Consider the following 23,974-nt stretch of genomic DNA (forward strand, 5'->3'; position numbering starts at 1 on the left):
GAAAACTATGCACAGCCCAAAAGGAGAATTATGTTTTATTTGGCAGATTTTCTGAGGACTTAAGCCCGGAACACAGCCTGTCAGATCACTCTGAGGAACTGCTCAGAAGACCTAAGGGAGGAGTCAACCAAAACCAGGTAGTCAGAACATCAAAAGATTACTATTAATTAAAGAAAACTAGACCTCTCAAGTTAAGGACTTTAGCACTTTTCTATGTATGAGAAGATGAAAGAATCTGGGCTCTGTGAAATCAGTCCTTTGATATGCACCTTAACTCTAGAACCAGTACCCTGTTTTTCTCCATCCCGAATCCCCTCAAGGTGCACAGTTGAGGGTTCCTGCTTTGACGTCTGACTTGATGACTGCAACATCCTTTGTCTACTCATATGGCAGGGAACATTTTTCATCCACGGGTAAGAAATTGAGGAGAAAATTAACATAATTCAAGATATAAAACCATTACAATACTAAAAATTCCCAAATGTCAAACAAACATAAGTACCCTTGACCTGTAAAATGGAAGATGCCAAAGAAGGGAAAAAAAGAAACAATAAAGAAAATGTAGAAAATAAAGCATAATATAAGATGGCAGAAATCAATTACAGTAGAACAATAATTAAATAAATCAAGGTAAATGTTATCATAAGGTTTTTAAATTTCAAAAAAAACCCCATCAAACAAAACATATTGAAAATAAAGTCAGAGAGACAATTTAGAGAGCAAATATGAATGCAAAGAAGACCTGTTAGGTAGTTAGTCAGACGTTAGCAGCAAGGAGGTGACTGGTGGGAAAGACAAGAAGAAGAAATTGAGTCACACGCAGCCACCTGGGGACCCTCCCTTGACTCCACCCAGAACGGGAGAAACTATGGTCGGGTGGTGGGCAGCTTACCCTGATGAAGAGAGGCACAGCAACACCAGGGGACTTCTCCAGGCTGTGCACGCCCAGACCAGACAGGCGTATAACCTACAGTAAATCCAAACTCATTATACCGTAATTACAATAAATTACATGTGGTTTTGCCCCTCCCCCCACCATTTCTTGGGGGTTCAAGGATGAGAGCATGCGCAGCAGAAAACTTGTTCCATAGCTCAGGACTGTCAATCAAATAATGATCCTTGTCACTCACCCCCACCTCTCTGCAAAATGCTCCTTAAAAGCGCTCGTAAGCCTTTCTAGGAATGCTGCTTTCAATTTGCAGAAACAGTAGACCCATCCCCCCCCACCCCGAGAGTGTACCTTTGCTTCGATATACTTTGCTTTGGGCTTGCTTCACTTCGCTGAAATAGCCTGTTCTCAGAAACAGCCTGCTCTTTCTCTCTCCTTCTCTCTCCCTCTCTGAGAGTGTACCTATGCTTAAATAAACTTTGCTTTCTGCTTAAGCTTAACATGGGAGTTTGCGATCCTTTGCTTACTATCATGGAACCAAGATAGCTGGTCCAGGCCTTCCACTGACCTCCTCGGTTGAAGCTACTTTGTTACAAAGCATGTCCACATGGTGACAGACCTAAGTCTAAATTTTGATAAAAGGTTGAATTAAGGTGAGAATATCATATGGGAGGAAAAGACCGTAGGAAAAATAGTAGATGTAGGAGATATGTTTGTGAAAGTGCACATTCATGGCAATATAGCCAAACAAACTCACATGCCCACGTTCCCACTAAAACTGTATAAAATTATGACCAACAAGCAGAGAATACACATTATTTTCAAGCCCTCATGGGGCATTAAGACATATTTACCATGTGAATCCTTCAGTGAATCTTGTGTTACTGCTAAGGGATAGGAAGTGGTGTCATAAGGGAATTTTGCGTAAGACTCAAAGCTCCCTTTCTCTATGGTTCAGGCTGGACTTGAAGCTTCAGGGGCCTGGGAGGATGGGGCAGGAAAGGCAAGGCACACTCAGAAAAGAGAATACATACATAACACACTAGGGATATCTGAAGAGGCTGCTCAAGACCTGGCTCAGCCCCAAGGGTTTGACCCCTAGTCCTACTCTTCACCCTACAGCCCTTTAGGGTCAGGACCTTGGCTCACCCTAACCCATTCCTAGCTTCCGGGTATAGAATGTGTGCACATGTCTGAATGTTAATGTTCTCTCAAAATTTACATGTTGAAATCCTACCTCTTAAAGATAGGAGGCGGAGCCATGCAAAAGTGCTTATGAGCTTTCATGAATGGGATTAGTGCCTTATAAAAGAGACTCCAGAGATATCTCTAGCCTCCTCCCATCATATGAGGATACAGAGAGAAGGCTCCAGCTGTGAACCAAGAAGAGAGCTCTCACTACGAGGTGGCCATACTGGTGACTCGATCTTGGGCTTCCCAGCCTCCAGAACTGTGATAATAAATGTCTGTTGTCTTTAATCTACCCAGTCTATGGTATATTGTTATAGCAGCCCTAATGGATTAAGACCACATATTTCAAAATTTATCTGGAGAGTGGGGACTGTCTTATCGTTGCAAACTAAGAAGTTGGGTTGAGACAACATATGAAAGATTTTTTTTAAGTAGAAAATTATGGATTATTGGATTTGAAAGTACTAGATTGGTTAAGGAAAATGAGTACGTGTGTGTGTGCGTGTTTGCAGTGTGTCCCAAAAGTTTTTGTGCAGTTTAAAGATTTACTAACTCCAGAATTATAAACACTACAAACTTACAAAAATATCATTTGAAGGTTTAACTGTTACCAGATGCAAGTCTGTGTGCCTGATGCACAGTGAGGCTAAATACTGAAACATCAGAGTTTGGAGCAGAGAAAGGTTTACACAGTGCCATGCAAGAAGACACGTGGCTCATGCCCAGGAAAAACCCCAAACTCCCTGAAGGCTTTCAGCAAAGCCTTTTTAAAGGCAAGGTGAGGGAGGGGCATGGCTAATTGTTGCAAATATCTTGGTGTTGGATCCTTTGTTCTAGCAGCTGGCCAGATGGGTCAGATCCTGGTCAGGTCACGTGTTCCTGTAAACGGCCAACAAAACAATTATTCTTCTCTGTTCTGCAACTTTTTATCTCCATGAATGGGCTCTTACAAGTCAGAGCCTTAGAAATAGGCTATCCTGTACATTTCAGGCTCTAGGCAACATTGTTTTACAAAAAGTGCAGAGCCAGCCTGGGTCACAGGGATGGACAGAGTTAGCTCAGGCAACAAAGCATAAAGATTAAAGTAAAAAAGATCTGATGTGGAGTCAGATTTGTTCTTCCCTATTACATAACTATTTATCATTCTTTCATACTTATGAATTTTGAAAAATAAATTATTTTAATTTTTGTGTGTAGTTCCCTCTGATAGAAAATGAGGCAAAACATACACTATTCAAAATTCACAAAACTAAATAAGTGTAAAAGAAATTCAAGTTCTATCCCTGGCTTTACACAAGACACAAACATGATGTGGGAAAGTTGGAGCTGAGGACAAAGGAAATCCTGAGTAAAAATGTCTGTGAAACAGCCAGTCTTCCAGGGTCAGCTTAAGATGTTCAAGAGTTATCACGTTGGTGGGCCTCAAGTAAAGGTCTCTAATGGATGAAGGAACCAGGTTCCAGATGGAATGAACAGAAAATTGGCTAAGGTCTCTCTGACAGGATGAGAGTGGTTGGAAGGAGGGATCTGGAAGCCCCAGGAGGGTGCAGGTGTCTGTGGGTCTGGATGGGAAGGAGGGGCAGTGATTCAGCCTCTTTTTCTTATTGCCCCTCCCCCACACTCAGGAGCCCTTTGTGACAAGGCCACAGCTCTGTGATGAAGGCCTGGGGTTCTGCCATCAAGCGAACTCCCAGTGCTCTGTTGCCTGAGGGCAGCAATGCAGTTCAGAAGATGGAGAATCTCTTTTCTTTGAAAAACACTGTTGCTATCTGGCTGAGATCCAGCCCAACTTCCTGGGTGATTGATATCATCCTTGGGTTCCTGTGTGGACTGGGGCTCTTCCTAATGTTACTCCCCTGCTTCCAGAGTAATCCATTCTTAGCACCACCTAGAAAACATAGAAACATCAGGAAGGTAAGAAACCTTTGGCTTAATCCCAGCAGAGATTATCTCTTATTTTCTTATTCTTATTTCCACTTTTCTAAACCACCTAGAGAGACTCCTGAGATGGGAACTCTCAGAAAAGTAGAGAACATCATCCTTCTAGGGAAAAGCCAGGCCAGAGAGGGGTTAGAGTGGGCATGAGGATTTCTAGCCTAGGATCGTAGACCAGGAGTTCAGGTATGGTAGAGGGCTCCAGGGCAAGTCCCCAATGCAGGGACTAATGGTTAAGGACTGGATTACTAAGAGTTCAATCTCTGCAGGAAGGCTGACCCCTGAGCCCTGGTTCACCAGCCACCTTCCCACAGCGGGTGTCTCAAGTGAGACCTTCCTCTGTGTTGGGGCTGATCTAAGGGCAATGCTGAGCCCCTGAGAGCCTGAGAGAAGAGGCTGGAGTGGAGGTCTGGCCTTGGGAAGCAGAATCCTATCTGACAAAGCTCACGTGGGCATTTAGGTCTGAGAATGTGTGTGTTTCTTGATCAGAGGAACAGTGACAGAAGAAATCTATGGTGATTAAAACTTAAAAAATCCTTCTTGGGCTTCCCTGGTGGTGCAGTGGTTGAGAGTCCGCCTGCCAATGCAGGGGACGCGGGTTCGTGCCCCGGTCCGGGAGGATCCCACATGCCGCGGCGCGGCTGGGCCCATGAGCCATGGCCGCTGGGCCTGTGCGTCCAGAGCCTGTGCTCCGCAACGGGAGAGGCCACAACAGTGAGAGGCCCGCGTACCGCAAAAAAAAAAAAAAAAAAAAAATCCTTCTTTGCACTCTTCAAAGAAGAAAAACTGAAAATATTTTTATCCACTTTAAAAATAAGTAAAAGGGGAAAACCCCCCACAGAGTTTTAGTTAAATGTAGAAAGTCATGTTGTTCATGAACACAGCTTGCCTAGATAGAGGACAGTGAGAGTTGGGTGTTAGCCCCTCATTTTTTCTTCTCTCTCAGCATCAAGTAGAGCTGAAGGGGAGGAGCAGGAGTAGGAAGAAAAGTGGATCTTTGAAAGGTAAGCCTTTGCCATTCAGCCCTGCGTGCCCCCGAGAGTTAGCTTCCATCTCTCCTAATCCTGAGGGCCCAGCTTCACGGTCTCTGAGGATGCCAGTGGCAGAGCTTATTCTTCAGGAAACAGAGCCTTGGGAAGGCTCGTTGGAAGGAGATCAGAGCCCAGATACATCCCAGAAATTTGTGCTTAGAATGAAGCCATGAGGACCTAGAAATGGGGTGTGTGGACTGTGGTGGACCATTGGTGCCTGGGTTGGGAAGTGGGACCTTCAAGTCCAACTGTGGACAAGTTGTTTAACTTTGCTCAGATTCCTCTGTGATGACCACTGACCTTTCTCCCCTACACGGCAGTTGTAAGGGCTACAGGGGTTAATTAACGTGAAGGCACTTTGCAAAGGACAAACCCTTTTCAAGTGAGACTTACCATCACTGTCAGGGACATGTGGCCTTGGACACTGATACTTGGGCTCCAGAGTCTAATCCTCCAAAGATTTCCCTTAAAGGGCCATTGCATTCAGCCTCCTGAAAGACTCTTAGGCCTCTGCCTTCACCACCATGACCCAGTCTCCTGATTTCCAGCTTGCAGAGATTGCCTGGAAGAACTGGAGGGGACTCACAACCTGGTTTCACTTCTGCAAAGGTAAAGAATCTTTCCCCTTCTCTCCTGGGTCGTCCTTCCTCCCAGAGCCTATAATGTGACCCCAGCCCTGGGAGGGGGAGCCATGGGAGGGTGTGGCTAAAGCCCTAGGGTGAGGGACAGCAGGAGCATTATGAAGTCAGTGTGGGGGCAGTGGAGGGTTCTTGGGCTACAGGTGCCCACCCCTGCCTGTCCTGTCCAGCCATCCTGGCCCCATCTGCTCTCCTACAGCTGCCTGGGGAGGCTTCCTGGCAAGGGCAACTTTCATCAGCTCTCATGTCAAGACCCTCCTGGTGAGATGTGCAAAGCAGTGCCTGCTGGAGCCTGTGGAAGATACTGCTTGAAGGGTTGGGAACCCTGCATGAACACCTCCTGTAGGGTTTCCTTCCTTGATCCAGACACTCGAGAGGTGCTGGAAGCACATATTAGAAGGTTTTGGGTAAAGCACAGGTGGACCCTCCCCCTCAAGGTCCTCAAGCCCATAAATCTCTTGAAGCTGAAAAAGCTCCAACCCTCCACCGTTCTGCAGTTTGCCTCTTCCCCTTCAGCCACCTGTGTGTCTGGGTCCCACTCAACAGTCAAGTGTGCTGAGTTCCTGGAGAAACCTCCTCAGGCTCATTCAGGAGAGAAGGTGATAACAGAAGAGTCAGTTCCTACCCTGAAGAGGCCTCTCCTTGTCCCCTCAACTGTGTGTAAGGAAATCCAGAGTGCCCTGGGAGCGATTCCATCTGCTGACTACCATGGGCCCGCAAAGGCTTCTCTGACTGGACAGGAGGGCAGGCCACCTTCTCAGTCCCTCACACTCAGCCTTGTGGGCAGAACCTGGAAGAGTGAGACTGTGGAATGGGTCAAGAGGGACAGCCTAGAGCCAGGTCCAAGTTCAGCAATGGTCAGGAATGAGCCAACAGAGGAGAGTGGTGGTCAGGCTTCAGGAGACCCCTGCCATAGGGTAACAGTGATGGAGGTGAACTTAGGATCCCAATCTTTGAGAGGTGAAGAGGCCAGGGAGGCTGTGGAGGCCAAGGAGTCTCCTGCTCTTCAACCACAGTCTAGTGTTATCTTGGAAACCAAAGTGTTGACAAAATCCCAAACCACAAATGTACCTATGAGGAGTTTAGAGGTGCCAGGGGCCAGTAAAAGTTTCCTACTACCTAGAATGTCTGTTTTCCAACATCCAGGTGAGCCATGCCTTAACATGGGGGTTGCTAGTGAGTTTAACTCCAAAGTAAAGGTACAGTCAGACAACCAGATTCAGGACTTTCCCAAACACATGTTCCTTGCTGCAGACAACTTGGCTTCTCAGGTGCCTCAGTGCCATCCCCAGAGAGTCCCCACCAGAGACAGGTTAGCTTCCCAGGAGCCAAGTGGCCTTATGGAAGCCCAAAGGAGCAACCTAGGGCAGCAGGAGCCCAAAACTTCAAAACTCCAAGACTCATGGAAGAGCCAGAGCAAGATGATTGCCCCTACTTACAAAAGAGAGGACTGTAGGAGGCATAAACCAGGAGAGCATGAAGAAAGGTTTAAAGAATTAGGGACCTCTCAAGCTGGAAGTATGAGCCACCCTGCCCAGGTCAGGGGAATAACAGACTCTATTGGGAGCAGATGTCTCCAGCTCATGCCAGAGAAGAAACATAGCCCTCCAGAAAGCCTCTTCAGAAAAAGGATGAGGCTATTTTTAAAGTGGATTTTCCCCAATAAAAAAGTCAATGGTCGAGATGCTCTGCAAAAATTCAAGCCCATATCAGCCACTGCCCAGAGTTACGGATCAGTCAAAAGCAGATCAATCTTGAAGAGTGAGACTGCTGAGGGTCAGGCACTCATGACAGCTGTTGGACAGATCCCAGAAGAAAAAAGAGCAATTCACCATGGACTTCATGCCACAAAGTTAAATGAACACAAACTGGAATTCCAAGTCCCAGTATGTGGGTGTTTCTGCTGCCATAGGCTTACCTCCTACCCAGAGCAACGGAGAATGATGGGTTATACAGCCTGCAGTCATAAAGCCACCTCCAAGGGCCAGAGTTGTTCTATCAGGGAAAGGGAAGTCAGACACCAACATAGTTTGAAAAGTGTAAGGTTCGACGATGAGCAGCTGGGCCTAAGGTGCCTCCCATCCTTGCCCCCCAAGAAGAGTTTGTTTCCAGTTAGTACCTGCCAGTATGGGCCAAGGATTCCAGGTGCCCCAGCCCACCATCAACACTGTCCAAGGCATTGTCATCTTTGGGGAGGTGTCTTGCCTGGTCGACAGTAAAATCCTTCTTTAGTCTTTCCTTTAGTAGGAAGACATGTCTCCAAGTAAAAATTCAGTCCCTGTAGAGAAAATGATTTTCTCCTTAGCACATCCAAGATATTTAATGTTCCCCAATACATGTATATATATATATATATATTTTTTTTTTTTTCTAATAAAAGCATAGTGTAATGGCTGCTGTCTGTGCTGTGCACTTTGTCTTCTAGAAGGGAGGGGCATGGAGGGAGGTGGACAGTAGCATCACAAGCTTGCTCCTTGTCTCGTGTCCCTTCATTGCACCTTATAATACTGTCATTACACAAACCAAAATTACTCTAACAATGAGATGGGAAAAACCTATGAAACCCACACCCAAGGATCTGGTTCAACCAGTCTTTCTCCTCCTTCTATGCTACTTTGAACTTTATGCAACTGTAGTGGATAGGTTTACACGATAGGGCCGGACATTCCAATTCAGGCTCCAGGAAGTGTCAGAGCCAAGTGGATGGAAGTTTGGGGGGAATAGAGTATGGGCTCTGAGTTCAGAAACAGGAGAAATCTTGCCCCTGGATCTCTTGGTAGGGAATATACAGCATCTGCTCTTAAGAGTTCCTTCTCTCTCTGATGAAGGTTGGGATTGAGGTATGCCCTATGAACCCCTTTTAGCTTAGCCATAATAAAATGTACAGCATCACCCTCCCCCACCTCTGTTTTTCCTACACTTTAGAGCAGCAGCAAGGATGGCATTTCCAGCTCTGTGTGTGTAGGTGGGGGGAGTATCAGGGAGGCTGCTGAGGGCTGTGTTGAGTCCAGTCCCATATAAATGAATGGCTGCGTTCATGGGTCACCTACCTTCCACTCTATGTTAACCCCAGAGAAGGAGTTTTGGATGAATGGAATAGGGGTGTGACTGTGGGTAGTAACTATCTGATGGTCAAACACTGTGAATTTAGGGTGGGATGTAGGTGTAGAAAAATCATTGGATCCAAGGAAGGAGGCAAAGTGGTACCAGATTCCCATAAATTGCAGTTCTGAAAGAACAGCCCCCTGACATACAACCACCATCTAAAGGCCTAAAGGGGAGGAAAAGTTAAGGGTCCAGTAGCTCACCATGGCCCCACGCCAGGGTCTCTACCCTATTCCAACTCTAAGATCACAGACCTAGAGAAACCACCTTTAGGTCAAAACAGAGGGTCAAACTTATAGAAGTAAAGCAAATCAGGGAAGGTGGATCTCTTAATACTATATTTAATAAGCTTACACATCATCACCTCTTGACTTTTAGAAAGGATAACTTAACAATAGGTATAAAAGCCAGGACTAGGGAACTTGGGATGTGACTCCTAGTCTGGTGACCTTCACATAAACACATGGCCCAAGGACTGCTCCAGGGGAGAGGTGGGGACTGGCTTGTGATTGTGTAGTAAGCCTTGCCTGTCTCCCAGTCCTTGATCACCCCAGAGCCTGGCAGGTGAAGAAGCAATCAGACAGGATTTGTGGTGGTGTGGAGGTGACCTGTGCAAAGTGGATGGGGCCGGGTGCAATCCAGGGGTGTTCCACTGATCTGCTTCTGGCACAGCTTTTCTTGTCTCCTGACCCCCATCCATATGGAAAAGCAGGGAGATGAGGAAGAATTTCTCTAGAGTGATTTAGTGCTTTCTGCCATGTGCAGGGCGCATGGTGGACACAGCTCCAGGTGGTGTCTTTCTCATTGTGGAGATTTCTGTTCCAGCTGATGCCCCTGATCCAGATGACAACAGAAATGGACCCCATCCCCCATCCCTGTCAGGCCCCTCAACACGTGGAAATGCTGTGACCTGGGGTGGAGGGGGCAGAGTGAGCACAGGACTGCTCACACCCCTGGTTTCTCCCTGGAGCCAGGCCCTACCTCTGGGCCCCGATTCCCAAGGCAGCCTCCAGAATGGGCAGAACAGTGAGAGTGGAGCCAGGGCTTGTGGGAGGGGTCGGTACCCAGAGGAAAGAGTTGACAGGGCTGGGACCTGAGCCTGGCTGCTGCTGGGTCCTCTCAGGGGCACCCAGAAGTGAGTTCTGGGAATATGGGGAAGCTGGACTTGGACCCCCCTGGCTCCTGCTGGGAGAGTGCCACAGACAGGTGATGCTGATGGAACAGCAAGAAAACAGAAAGAAGCAAGTCCCTTTGCCCTTCTCTTGCTGTTCCGTCTTCCATAAGGTACAGTAAGACAAGAAATTGAGAGACCAAAAGAAAAAAAGAAATGGAGAGACCCAGAGACAATACACAAAGACTTCACGGACACACCTCTCGAGAGACTTCTCACACAAACACCTTTCTCAGAGATCACATACTGAGACCTCACACAGGGACCTCATGTTGCTTCACAGACCCTCAGACAGAAACCTAGCACAGATTTAACAGATTTCCCAGAGATACCTTCCAAAGGGACCTCATACAGAGACTTCACACAGAAATCTCACCCAGAGACAACACACAGAGACCTCACAGAGACCTCACATCTATTCTTCAGTATCCATTGACAAGTCTTTCTTAGTGAATATGAAACCACTTAGCAAACTGGCAGCATGATAAATATATTATCAGTTGTGCCCCTCTGAGATCCACCAGACACTCACTGTCAGCATTACTCTAAATGGGGAAATGTTTGAGAAGTTTTGTTCTTTTGGAATGTCACTGCCTCTGAACAAAAGAATTATACATTCCAAATGTAGATTTTCAAATTTCATTCCTAGGTGTTCATTAGCTTGAAGATCACATATTACATTATTTTATTTTTATTTATTTTAGAAGAATGAAGAAAATAATGTTTATTTCTTAGAAATGCATGTAGTACTCTATTTTTTTATTTTAAAAGATTTTTATTGGAGTATAGTTGAGTTACAAATTTGTGTTAGTTTCAGGTGTACAGCAAAGGGAGCCAGTTATACATATACATATGTCCACTTTTTTAAAAGATTCTTTTCCCATAGAGGCCATTACAGAGTATTGAGTAGAGTTCCCCGTGCTATACAGTAGGTTATTATTACCTATTTTGTATATAGTCGTGTGTATATGTCAATCCCAATCTCCCAATTTATCCTTCCCCCCTTATCTCCTGGTAACCATAAGTTTTCATTTGTACTCTTTTTTTAGGAGAATCACAAATTTTAAGCACAACTAAAACACTGTCAGTCTCCAGTGAGAGAAAATATTTGTCCAGTTTAGTTATCATCCAGTCAAATGGTATCTGGCACATTTTTTACTTTATTGAGGACAGAACTTAAACTTGAGATGGCTTACTTGTTTCCTTTGGAAACATAAGAAAAACCTGCAACAAAGGTACTCTAGGAATGAAATAAACCAAGAAAGAAGCATCCGGACTCACATTCACTTCCCAGAGGGCTGTGTAGCTAGCACGTTATTTTGCACATAATAGCTTGCATCAGGTTTGTGGGGTTTGCTTTAGTTTTTAACAGGCCAATAATCATGTGAGGATTTTTCACAAGTCAAATTTCTGGTTTTAAATTTTACATTCTGGCAAAATTATGCTTCTGAATATTATTTTATTTCTTAAAATGTGGTAATGCCCTAAAATGATATTACACAATCATAACGTTCAGCTAACATATTTAAAAAGATGGGCTATTAAGGATTCATTCTTCAATAATTCTATGAAATGCACATTTTCTAAGACATGCAGTTAGGATCCATTTTATATTCATTATAGGGTTAACACATTGCTTTAAAAAGTTTTGAAAGATTATAAAATATATGACTTAGCCTATGCTTGACATTCTACATGTTACCTCACAAAATTACTGAGGGAAGGATATCTTAATATCTGAATTGAAGGTAGTGTACATTTAATCTACATTTGGCTTATAACAATGAATAATGAAAGGCTTTCATTTATTACATAGCTCACACGTTCCAAAGGGTACACTTCTAAAAGACTACTGATTTCTCATTGCTAATAAGCAACCTATTGCCCTTGCCTTGGTAAAATCTATTTTAATGACAGCTGGTTCTCTCCCAGATTTTCCATTGGTATTACAGCGTCGCGGTCTTTTAAGAGGAGCAGGGCTGACACGAGGACTCTTTGGGCTTATTTCTACAAGAAATTTAGATTTTCTATTCTCCTAATTAAAAAATGTATCAGTATTAGTTTTTCCCTTTACTCCCTTACGTCGTTGAAGCAGAAACCAATGGACTGTGGTCACGTACGTCACCTAAGGCTCTATCAGATCACTTTGTTTCAATAGTGCAGCTTACTCAGGTAAGTTTACTGATCAGAACCAAATGGGATCAATTAGGAAAAAGTTCATACCGGAAAATATCCTGTTCAAAGTTGACTATTTTAACACAGTGAAATAAGCGATTATTTCTTAATCCTTTGAGTTAAAATTGTTCAGCGTGGCCAAGAAAGTCTGGAAACATGAAAAATGTCCATAAAAGCACTTTATTACTATAATACGTTGAATGCGTTGCTCCTCATTATTAATTCACCGTTCATTAAGCTGGGCAAAATTACAACGAACAATGTGCATTAAAGCAAAATTCCCATCAATCATTTTCCATCTGTCATACATTCTGTCAGATGATTTGTGTGTCTAATTTTCATGGAAAAACTTGTACCTTTACTCCAGAATAAGAAATCAAGGAGGATCAATCTATTAAAAAGATATTAATATTCCCAGACTCTGTGGCCTTCAGTATTTTCTTTTTAAGAAGATTCACCTAGTGCAAATCTTATCAATATTTTTACCATTTAATATGCCCAGACAAAATGGATACAAAAATTAGATAAAAGAGAAAACAACAAAAACAGATCCCCTTTGTTTTCAAAACATTTGATGTTTACATCAAAATATTTTGTTGAAAATGAAGTGATTTTTAATCTATAGTTAAAAGACACTATAATGATATTTAGAACATATTACAGATCCGGTTTTTTACAAATAGATTTTTATTTAAAACAGGTCTCACACTGATATCAATAAACCAGGCACTCTAGAACAAAATGTGGAGAGATGGCAATTATGCGATGACTCCTTAATACTCCAAGGGAAAAAGATTTTTTTCCAAAGTAGTCCATCTACAATATTAACCCTTAAGATCTACTCCCCTTGATAGGTTTCAATATTATTTTCTCTTTTATACCCATTTACTTTATAATTAACTCCTACAGGAGGACATTTCTGGAAATGTTCCCAGATATCTACAGCCACACTTTCGGTCATGATCACACCATGGAAAAAGTAGGGAACATCCAGATCCTGATGATCCAAGGGTTTCATAATTACCCCTTTGAGGTCAGTCAGGATCATCATCATTCCCAGAACAGGGTCGGTCTTTACATTTGTGCCCCGAGACATGCAGATTGTAACACTACCCACCCAAAGGCAAGTTGTCTTCCTTACTCAGGTTTGCAGGGGCACCACTCACTGTGGTAGCTAGAAGAGTCCGTTGCCCCCAGCCCGGACCTGCATTCTGTACTCTCCACACACACATCGTACTACAGATATTCCAGTGGTGCTGATGAAACTTCCAGAAAGCTATAAAATAATGCATGCCAGGCACGGTAGATGAGGATTTAGAAAATGCTAACATCTTCTCTAGGAAATAAAGGTGACATACCTATGTGGCTTTAAGCATTTTTGTGCATTAGCTGGCCCCCTGGATCTGGGAAAAAGCATCTGATTTTAAAGTTTCTCAGCCTCATTCTCTGCAATGAAATCTGAAGCTCTTCCTTCCTTCTCTGAGTCCAGAAGCTGGAATTGATACAGTCTGCTCTCTGTGATTTGTCTCTACCATTTGTTTCCAGTGACCACTTCAACTCAGATATCTCTCAGTTCAGGGATCACTCCTAAACTTCAGGAGGAAGGTCACTGCCCTTTTTATTCCCACCACAATTTTATGCTAGTAACCCTTTACAGTGTCAATAAATTTATTTTGTAGAATGTGCCCCCTGGACTCCACCTGCTAAATCTGTTTTTTGGGCAAATCATTTGTTACTTAGCTAAACAAATTTTATAAAATCATATTTCATAAAATTGTATTTTATAAAATGTTACTTTCTTATTTTATAAAATTGGTAAATCCAGGGATTTAGGCTTAATTATTATTTTTAAAAATGTTGGTACTCATTTTGCCAATTTTTCTCTTTTTACATATATCAGAAAATATGTTAAGAACTCAACTGTGAAGATACCACTATTTTTATTTTTTCTCACTTTTTGTACACAGGAAACAAGAAAGTTTGTTCCTTGGAAAACATCAGTCCTAAGAACGTACTAAGTTAAAGCTTAGCATGTTAGATCTGCGAGTAGCCTTGTCTTTTTTTTTTTTTTTTTTTTTTTTTCCGGTACGCAGGCCTCTCACTGTTGTGGCCTCTCCCCTTGCAGAGCACAGGCTCCGGACACGCAGGCTCAGCGGTCATGGCTCACGGCTCCAGCCGCTCCGTGGCATGTGGGATCTTCCCGGACCAGGGCACGAACCTGTGCCCTGCATCGGCAGGCAGACTCTCAACCACTGCGCCACCAGGGACACCCAACCTTGTCTTTTTTTTAATGATGCTTTTTTCTGAATTGGTAAAAAAAAAAAAAAAAAAAAAAAAAAAAAAAAAAAAGCTTTAAGGCTTAGGAACAGAAGCAAATTGAGAATTAAAATCCAAATCATTCAAATGAAGTTTGTCAGAACAGTTTGTGTGTGGAGAGGACAGCTTCTAGGCACTTCAGAGAAACCAGCAGGACAGAATTGAGAATAGCCAGCACCTTACAGGGCTTCTCACAGAAATGCTTTAATGCAAAGAGGTGACTGGATTTCACAGGGAGACCAGGGAGAGGATGCAGAGATAATTAAATCACATTCAAGCACCTGTTTACCTGGGAGGTAAGTTCCTTCATATTGTGGTCAGATGCTGTTTAGGGGGACACTGGTGCAGGGGAGGTGTTGGGAGGATGAACTCTTTTCTGAGTGATTTTGCAAGTGTGAAAATTCATCCAACAGAGATGCTAGAAAAATTTGCTCCTAGTAGCGAGCGTCCAACATGGTATTTTGGGACAAAAATGTGTATTTGGAAGAATTTTTCACAAAAGAGCAGTGATGGGAGGAAAAGATTCATATGGGCCTGGCTAGTAATATTCTTCCTTCACAATTTTCTTGTGGGTTCCTGAGGCCTGTTGTGACTGCTTGGAGACCTGGTCCCCAAGCAATGGCCCTCTTTGTCATACTCAGGGTAACCCAGGAAGTTGCTTGTCTGAAGCAGAAAAGGTTCTCCCTTCCACTCATGTCCTCTTGCTGATCAGATGAACACATGGCATCATCTACAGCTGAGAGGTGTTTGTTAACTACCTTTGTTTCATAGGACACAACTCATATATACTCTACAGTAATGTTTATCACTGTCTTTTATAATCTCAAGGTAAGAAGTAATCAGTGTTAAAATCATTCTACTGGAATAACAAAGCACATGATTTTTTTTTCCCTAATAGTGATTGTATTTGTTTGCTAGGGCTGCCATAACAAAAGACCACACTGGCTACTAGGTGGCTTAAACAACAAAAATATATTTTCTCATAGTTCTAGAGGCTAGAAGTCCAAGATCAAAGTATCAAGTTTAGTTTCTTTGAGGTCTCTCTCCTTTGATGGCTACCTTCTCGCTGTGTCCTCACATGGTTGCCCCTCAGTCTGTGCATGTCTGTGTTCTAATATTCCCCCCTTATAAAGATACAAGTCATATTGGATTAGAGTCCATCCATATGATCATTTTACCTTAATTTTCTCTTCCAAAGCAGTATTTCCAAGTAGAAGTTAAGCTTACTGTACAAGCAATCAGGTATTTAATAAGAGGCATTGCTATGGAGACAAAAAAACAATGGTTAATAATTGAGGCAAATTTCATATCAGTTTTTGAGTTCTGAGGGTAGACAGTTGAGAAGATCTCTAAATGTCAGGGTTAAAGCATCTTTTGTAGTTTGAATGTCCATCAGATGTTCAGGTAAACTTTCTGAGTGGTCCATATAGCAACAGGAACGAAGAAGACTGTCTAAACATGAGCTGCTGTGGAGATTTCTCTGAAGTTTATATTAAGATGTCTACCTTCAGTATGCAGGACTTCAGAAAAAAAGGCAGTTTTAGTTTCAATTATTCCAAGTCAAAAGGGTGGGAGAAAATTTGGAAACACTAGTTTGGAGAGTTGTAGTCAGGTAGTGGAGGAAACTAGAAAAATTCAGGATACAGTCCAGTTTTCAGGTAATTAACAAAACTTCAAGGAAAATTAATAGCACTAGAATCTAATATCCACAGTATGTATTTTGGTTTCTATCGAAAGATAATTTTTCTCTCTAAAATCACCCTCATTTCTATCAAAGATAGCCAAATTAAGACAAATTTATTTGCAAAATAAGTCTAGATTCAATAAACTTGGTCTTATTTATATAAGTATAGCAAGGATTGTGACTGACCATATAGGCTTATTTTTTATTTTTATTTTTTGCTTTTATTAAGAGAATTTATTGCCTCTCTCTCCTCCCAATAGCTCAAACATCAAGAAGCAACATCAGAGGAAGACAGACAAATGGCTCTTTGAGTTTGTCCTGCTTGGCACTGGTGAAGGAAGAGGCAGCTTTCTCAAAGTTTTTATCTGCTTAATTGGATGTAGTAGAGAAAGGGAACAAGGAAAGTCAGAGGATAAGTGAACAGGCTCTGCACCTACCAAGGATGTGTTATCCTCCTAATCGTCCCAGTAGGAATATTCCATTCATGTTCTTTGATCTGATCCTTGCATTGGAAGACACTTCTTTTTTAAATCTCTTTTTTTTAAATTTAATTTTAATTTTATATTGAAGTATAGTTGATTTACAACTAATGTTGAATTAGTTTCAGGTGTACAGCAAAATGATTCAGTTATATATATACACATATCCATTCTATTTCAGATTCTTTTGCCATATAGGTTATTACAGAATATTGAGTAGAGTTCCCTTTGCTATACAGTAGGGTCTTGTTGATTATCTATTTTATATATAGTAGTATGTATATGTGAATCCAAACTCCTAATTTATCCCTCCCCATACCTTTTCACTTTAGTAACCATAAGTTTGTTTTTTAAGTCTGTGAGTCTGTTTCTCTTCTGTAATTAAGTTCATTTGTATCATTTTTTTAGATTCCACAGATAAGTGATATCATATGATATTTGTCTTTCTCTGAATGACTTCACTTAGTATGATCATCTCTATGTCAATTCATGTTACTGCAAATGGCATTATTTCATTCATTTTTATGGCTGGGTAATATTCCATTGTATATATGTACCACATCTTCTTTATCCATTCATCTGTCAATGGACATTTAAATTGCTTTCATATCCTGGTTATTGTGAACAGTGCTGCACTGAACACTGGGGTGCATGTATCTTTTGGAAGTATAATTTTCTCCAGATACATGCCTAAGAGTAGGATTGCTGGATCATATGGTAGTTCTATTTTTAGTTTTTTAAGGAATCCCATAATATTCTCCATAGTGGTTGAACCAATTTACATTCCCACCAACAGTGTAGGAGGACTCCTTTTCTCCACACCCTCTCCAACATTTTTGTAGTCTACAGTTTGTAGACGTTTTGATGATGGTTACTCTGACTGGTGTGAGGTGATACCTCATTGTAGTTTTGATTTGCATTTCTCTAATAATTAGCGATGTGTGGCAGATTTTCATGTGCTTTTTGCCCATCAGTATGTCTTCTTTGGAGAAATGTCTGTTTAGATCTTCTGTCCATTTTTTGATTGGGTTGTTTGCTTTTTTGATATTGAGCTGCATGAGCTATTTGTATACTTTGGAGATTATTCCATTGTCAGTCTCATCATTTGCAAATATTTTCTCCCATTCTGTAGGTTGTCTTTTTGTTTTGTTTATGGTTTCCTTTGCTGTGCAAAAGCTTTTAAGTTTTATTAGGTCCCATTTGTTTATTTTAGTTTTTGTTTTCTTTCCTCTAGGAGGTGGATCCAAAAAGATATTGCTGCTGTGAAAGAGTGTTCTGCCTGGATTTTCCTCTAAGAGTTTTATAATATCCAGTCTTACATTTAGGTCTTTAATGCATTTTGAGTTTATTTTTGTCTGTGGTGTTAGAAAATTGTTCTAATTTCATTTTTTTACATGTAGCTGTCCAGTTTTCCCAGTACCACTTATTGAAGAGACTGTCTTTTCTCCATTGTATAGTCCTTCCTCCTTTGTCATAGATTAATTGACCATAGTTGTGTGGGTTTATTTCTGGGCTTTCTATTCTGTTCCATTGATCTATATTTCTGTTTTTGTGCAAGTACCATACTGATTACTGTAGCTTTGTAATATAGTCTGAAGACAGTGAGCCTGATTCCTCCAACTCCATTTTTGCTTTCATAGTATGCTTTGGCTATTTGGGGGGTTTGTGTTTCTGTACAAATTTTAAAATTTTCTGTTCCAGTTCTGTGAAAAATGCCATTGGTGGGGGCTTCCCTGGTGGTCCGGTGGTTGGGACTTCACCTTCCAATGAGGAGGATGCAGGTTCGATCCCTGGTCAGGGAGTTGGGATCCCACATGCAATGCAACCAAAAAAAAAAAAAAAACACACAAAATAACAAAAACAAAAACATAAAACAGAAGCAATATTGTAACAAATTCAATAAAGACTTTAAAAATGGTCCACATGAAAAAAATCTTAAAATAAAAATTCCACTGGTAATTTAATAGGGATTGCATTGAATCTGTAGATTGCCTTAAGTAGTATAGTCATTTTGACAGTATTGATTCTTCCAATCCAAGCACATGGTATATCTCTCCATCTGTTTGTGTCACTTTCGATTTCTTTCATCAGCATCTTAGAGTTTTCAGAATACAGGTCTTTTGTCTCCTTAGATAGATTTATTCATAGGTATTTTTTTCTTTTTGATGTGATGGTAAATGGGATTCCTTCCATAATTTCTCTTTCTGATCTTTTGTTTTTAGTGTATAGGAATGAAAGAGATTTCTGTGTATTAATTTTGTATTCTGTGACTTTACTGAATTCATTGATGTGGTGTATCACACTGATTGATATGAGCCTGTGAGCCATGGCCGCTGAGCCTGCGCGTCCGGAGCCTGTGCTCCGCAACGGGAGAGGCCACAACAGTGAGAGGCCCGCGTACCACGAAAAAAAATCATAAAATGGGGCTTTCCTGGTGGCACAGTGTTTAAGAATCTGCCTGCCAGTGCAGGGGACATGGGTTCAAGCCCTGGTCCAGGAAGATCCCACATGCCGCAGAGCAACTAAGCCCACACGCCACAACTACTGAGCCTGCGTTCTAGAGCCATTGAGCCACAACTACTAAAGCCCACGAGCCACAACTACTGAAGCCCATGCACCTAGAGCCCATGCTCTACAACAAGAGAAGCCACTGCAATGAGAAGCCCACGCACCACAACAAAGAGTAGCTGCCATTCGCTGCAACTAGAGAAAGCCCACACACAGCAACAAAGACCCAATGCAGCCAAAAATAAATAAAATAAATAAATTTATTTTTAAAATCATAAAATATTATAACCATCTTCTTCAGTTTACTTAGTCCCATGTAATTAATTCTTGTTTTGTTTGATCTTTTGTTAGAAGTTTTATGAAACCATCAATTTCTCCATTAGGGTTTTGTAAATTCTTACTCAGTTCAGTGTAATGATTTGAAATTCATCAGAAACTTGTGTTCTAGAATACTGGTCAGATCCTTTTCCATGAATTTCTCTGAACATGAAACACATTTTCAGGAAGCTTTTGTAAAAGCATCTGAGTAAAACCATTGTCTAAGTAATAAAAGACAAATATCCATTACTAAAAATTTGATTCATTCTAATGGAATTGACAAGAAAATTTATCTCTGTGACACAAAACATTTAAGATAATAACTAGAATTATGACTGATAACATTATACTAGGACATATCCAATTTTAGGAATTTCATATACTTTCGAGAACATTTATATTAATAACATTCACCCTTATGATATAACCTAGGGTTTATGATCATTTATTTAGCAATGCTTCCCATGTAAGTAACATACCAAATAAGCCTAATGAGTTTCATAGCTCTCTTTTCTAATAAGATAAAACAAATCTTTTAAGGTGTTCCAAGGGGCCTCTGGAAAACCTGAACGTTATTTCCAGGTCAATAAGACTTCATTTAGAATTTGACTTGGGGGAAAATCTACTTTTTCAAAAATAAAAATGTTTTAAAACACTTTGTCAAATATGATCATATGTCACTGTGAATTAATATTTAGTGATCAATTTAATCAGAGTGACAAAGATTCACATGTAAATACAGATAGTTAAATAGTGTAAAAAGACTTAGCTCTTTTAATATTGAAAGCACTCAGTTTTTCTTCAAAATTATCAAAGACTCATAAAGACAAAATGTACAATATTTGTTTTGCCAGACAGATTACATTAAATGTAAAAAAAAGTCTTTGTTTACAATTTCTCATTAAGAGCAGACCAATAATTAAGAAAATTTTGCAAAAAGAGAGAAAAAACAAATTTTAATTTTCTACCAGCTTACTTTGGATATTAAAACTCAATCACTTTATTAAATTCATTCCAATCTTAGACCTGACTACACATAAAATTCCTTTCTAAAGATTCCTCTTTAACAAACCTCTTACAACTTTCTCTGTCCATTTTGATTTGTCCCTTGTTCTCTTTCCCATTTAGAAGTTACCAGCTTTAGGACAAAACTCACTTAACAAAGTTTTTACATTAACAAAAACATCTCCATACCGTACACTTTTTCTTACCCCCAAATATATTCTAATTTCCTTATAATTCCTAGTAGCTTTAACCACATCTATTATTTACAATTCTTAATCCTTTGAAGCTTTAATTTTTTTGTAAAGATAAAGTTAAAAATTATTAACTGTGTAAGTATTTTGTGGCTTGGCAAACTTATAAATACATTTCATAATTTCTAGAAACATATTCTACTTCATAGTACAAGCTTTTAATGAAGCACAAGACATGTCTACTAATAGAACCAAACATATTTAGTGTGTAATAAGAGGTCAAAAGTAGGTAAACTTAGACTCGTTCAGCAATTAATATTTCAGTATTTTGTCTTAGTTGGAAATGATCTAGACATTCAATTCATTTAATTTAACTTAGCAAAACTCTAAGGGTACAATTTATCAAAGACATTTAGAAAACTATTTAAGTTGACATAGCAAAAACAATTATTGCTAAAAAAAGTTTACCTAAAAGAATTCTTATCTTATGTCTATTTAATTAATTTGTTCTTAACAATCCCTCAGATTACTCATGACAATTTCATAAGATGTTAAAGTAGTGTTAGCCATCATCTTAAATTATTATTATTATTACTTTTTTCTGAGAAATTTTGTAAAAGAGATAACATGAGCTTATTTGACTTTTAGTAAAACTACATAGCATAAAGCTATTATACTTAATGCTGATAACTCTTAAGATATGTCTGTATTAATTAAACCATTAAACCTGAACTAGATTTTACTTACCAAAAATTATCCTAGATCATGTGAATTTGAAAAATATTTGTATTCGTTTTTGTTATATTTTTGAGACTTTTTATATTGCTTGTTGGAATAAATTAAGTTTACTCACTCAGATAGCTACAGTCTTTTATTATTTATGGAGAAGACTTTTAAGTCTTCTTGCCCTTTAAGTGTACTTGCCCTTGATCAACAATTTTAAGGAGACTGTGATTTAGAGTTTGAGCAAGAGAGGGTTTTTCTGGTGGTTTTTGTTTAAAAAAAAAACCTCTTTCCTTTTTTTTCTTTAAATTTTAGTTTCAGGTTCTAACAATTGAGATAATCTGGGCTCAGTCTCAGGCAATGTGGCTGTGTTTACATTTCAAAGACATGGTAAGATTTATAACTTTAAGGGACAGAGAAAAAAAGTGTAAATTTTCTTCTGTGAGTTTTGGAGTGTATTTTTCTATTATCATAAGTTTCAGGGTAATTATTATTTTAAAAACTTTTTCTTCTTAAGTACAGGGCAATTTTGCTCCAATTATCCTCAACTTTTATAATATCTACAAGAATTTGAGAGGAATAGGTTTCAGGGTTGGTGAAGATAAATGGGCCTTGACTTGTTCCTAAGTTGCATTTCTGGTTTTGTAGAGATTTGGAAGACAAAGATAATTGTTTCTATTAGCTCTTGAATATTGGCTTCCAACTGATCTTTTCCTAATTATTTGTAGGAGGGCCTAAGGAATTGCTGAGGAGATGGGGCAATTTTTAAAATTTTTCTTAAAAAGGGGAATTCATGTTGGATCTTTAATTTCTGTTATTTCATCTTCATAACGATTCCCTAAGGCTAGCTGTTATACATGATTTTTCCTTTCAATTTGATCCTTCCATAAATACCAATATGACAGCTGTTTATGATGAGAGCTCTCAAAAAGGGAATCTTTTAAATACAGCAAATTTAAAGGATCCATCATCTGGCCATTGAGGAGTAAGACCTTTCATTAATTTCAAAGAGTGCCTCAAATCAGTAAGCCTTTTTATGGAACGACCCAGAGGTAACTTTTCAGGCTTAGAATAAATCCTTACCATGGATGAAATAAGCATACTTTCAGATGGAGAGGGCACGGATGATATAGCCCCTATAATGTGAAAATTCATTTCCAAGGATAATCTAAGAAAGCAAAGGCCTTCATTGCACAGGCAGTAAGGGTGGTATAATGCAAACTGTGTCCCTGGTCTCTCCTGGGAATTTGAGGCACCTCTGATCCCAAACCTACTAATCTGTGACATCAGGCACATGCTGCTGGAATGGGACTTTTCCAACACTAACAAGGCAATGAAGGTTGAAACAACAAAGGCCCCTTATGGACTGGGTCCCCTTAGGACAAACTCCTCTGACAGCTGGCACAACAAGACTAGAGTGTGCTGTTTATGACTTTGTGTCTCAGAACCCCAGTCAATTCAACTGGTTACCAGATGCACCCCAGTAAATACACCATCCAGATGGTGGAGACCAGAGAGAATATTCTCACTGGACAAAAAGCCAAACTCTCAGGACACAGAAAAATACAGAAGGAAAAATCTCATCCAGTTTTTATATAGAGGACTGACAGCAAAGTTTGTCTTAATAGGCACTGGACTGGAGAGAACTGGTAACTCACCAGTCTGTGAGGTTGTCTCAAACAGCAGGCTTATAGGGCCTATGCCTGTATTCTGCCCTATGGTTCTTTCTTCTTATGAAACATGACTCAGGAGACAGAGACAAAGAAAAACAGTGACTGTCTCTGGGAGGAAAGGATTAAGAAAAACTGAGACGAGATTACTCGTTTCCAAAAACCAGATTTTCTATGTCACGAGGATCTTGCTCCATAAGTATTTTCTTCTGCTAATCTAAATTTAGAGATAGAGAAAAGGAGACTCTTAAGCACTTTCCCTCCCACCAGACCTTACAGGCCTGGGAAGTTGAGGAGATAAGAAATTTTACCTTCTGCTGGCCTTTGTCATGTGTCCTAGGATCTCTCAGCTGCAGCAGTCTTGTGGTGGGAAGCAGGGTTTAGCCAGCCTTCTGGTTGTCTTGTCAGCTGTTGAGGAGGAAGAAATGTCCCTGCCAACCTTCTTGAGTTAAAGAAGTCACAAGGTTTATACAGCCTTCTTGACCCTGCATTCCCTATCTCTGGTGTTAATGATGTCTTTCTACCTCCTGGTACAGGGAGGGCACCATTCACATGAGATATTAATTTCCTGCTTTCATGGAGATAGATAGGAAGGTCAGTGTGTCTCTCTTGCATCAGTCACTTCTTCAGTAACTTTAATTCAAAGTAATATTCCACTGAGGCATATTTTGGAGCATCCTGCCCTGGGCACCAACAAAGTCAAATGGTTTAGAGAGAAAGCAAGTCCCTTTGTCAGCACTGACCTGTGCTCATGGTGATTGTTATTCCATCTCCACAATACCATTGGGCTGGGTGCTCAAGAAACAGAGCTGTGAAAACATGGCTCCTGTCTCTTATAATTTATAGTACCAATGTTTCAAAGAAAAAATTTTATTTAGTGCCTCCTTTGTGTTAGACAATAATGCTGGTATATTTTCAAGATATACAAATAATAGAAAGAGACAT

At 40.4% G+C, this 23,974-nt stretch overlaps 1 protein-coding gene and 2 long non-coding RNA genes across 4 annotated transcripts in view; 1 reads left to right on the forward strand and 2 right to left on the reverse strand.

Moving 5' to 3' along the window:
- The window catches only part of LOC308610676, a 105,527-nt gene that overhangs the window by 664 nt on the left and 80,889 nt on the right, over nucleotides 1–23,974 (reverse strand). The gene's annotated exons all lie outside the window — the stretch shown is intronic.
- LOC308610674 (spermatogenesis-associated protein 31A6-like) lies at nucleotides 277–7,959 on the forward strand. Of its 2 annotated transcripts, XM_081259726.1 has the most exons (4): nucleotides 277–413; nucleotides 4,962–5,019; nucleotides 5,595–5,655; nucleotides 5,884–7,959. In XM_081259726.1, exons 1-4 carry the CDS (start codon nucleotides 387–389, stop codon nucleotides 7,901–7,903), a joined length of 2,166 nt encoding a protein of 721 aa, XP_081115852.1. In that variant the 5' UTR covers nucleotides 277–386; the 3' UTR covers nucleotides 7,904–7,959. The 2 variants fall into 2 exon arrangements, with proteins under 2 accessions (XP_081115852.1, XP_081115853.1); XM_081259727.1 differs by lacking the exons at nucleotides 277–413; nucleotides 4,962–5,019 and having other exon boundaries at nucleotides 5,543–5,655; nucleotides 6,201–7,959.
- On the reverse strand, nucleotides 2,154–23,426 carry LOC308610678. Its single transcript, XR_014014608.1, has 3 exons — nucleotides 23,341–23,426; nucleotides 15,630–15,713; nucleotides 2,154–3,968 (listed from the first exon to the last, which is right to left on the reverse strand). It is a non-coding gene; the product is annotated as an uncharacterized lncRNA (long non-coding RNA).

Source organism: Mesoplodon bidens, assembly GCF_964165515.1.
Source record: "Mesoplodon bidens genome assembly, contig: HAP1_SCAFFOLD_627, whole genome shotgun sequence".
NCBI classification, from domain to species: domain Eukaryota; kingdom Metazoa; phylum Chordata; class Mammalia; order Artiodactyla; family Ziphiidae; genus Mesoplodon; species Mesoplodon bidens.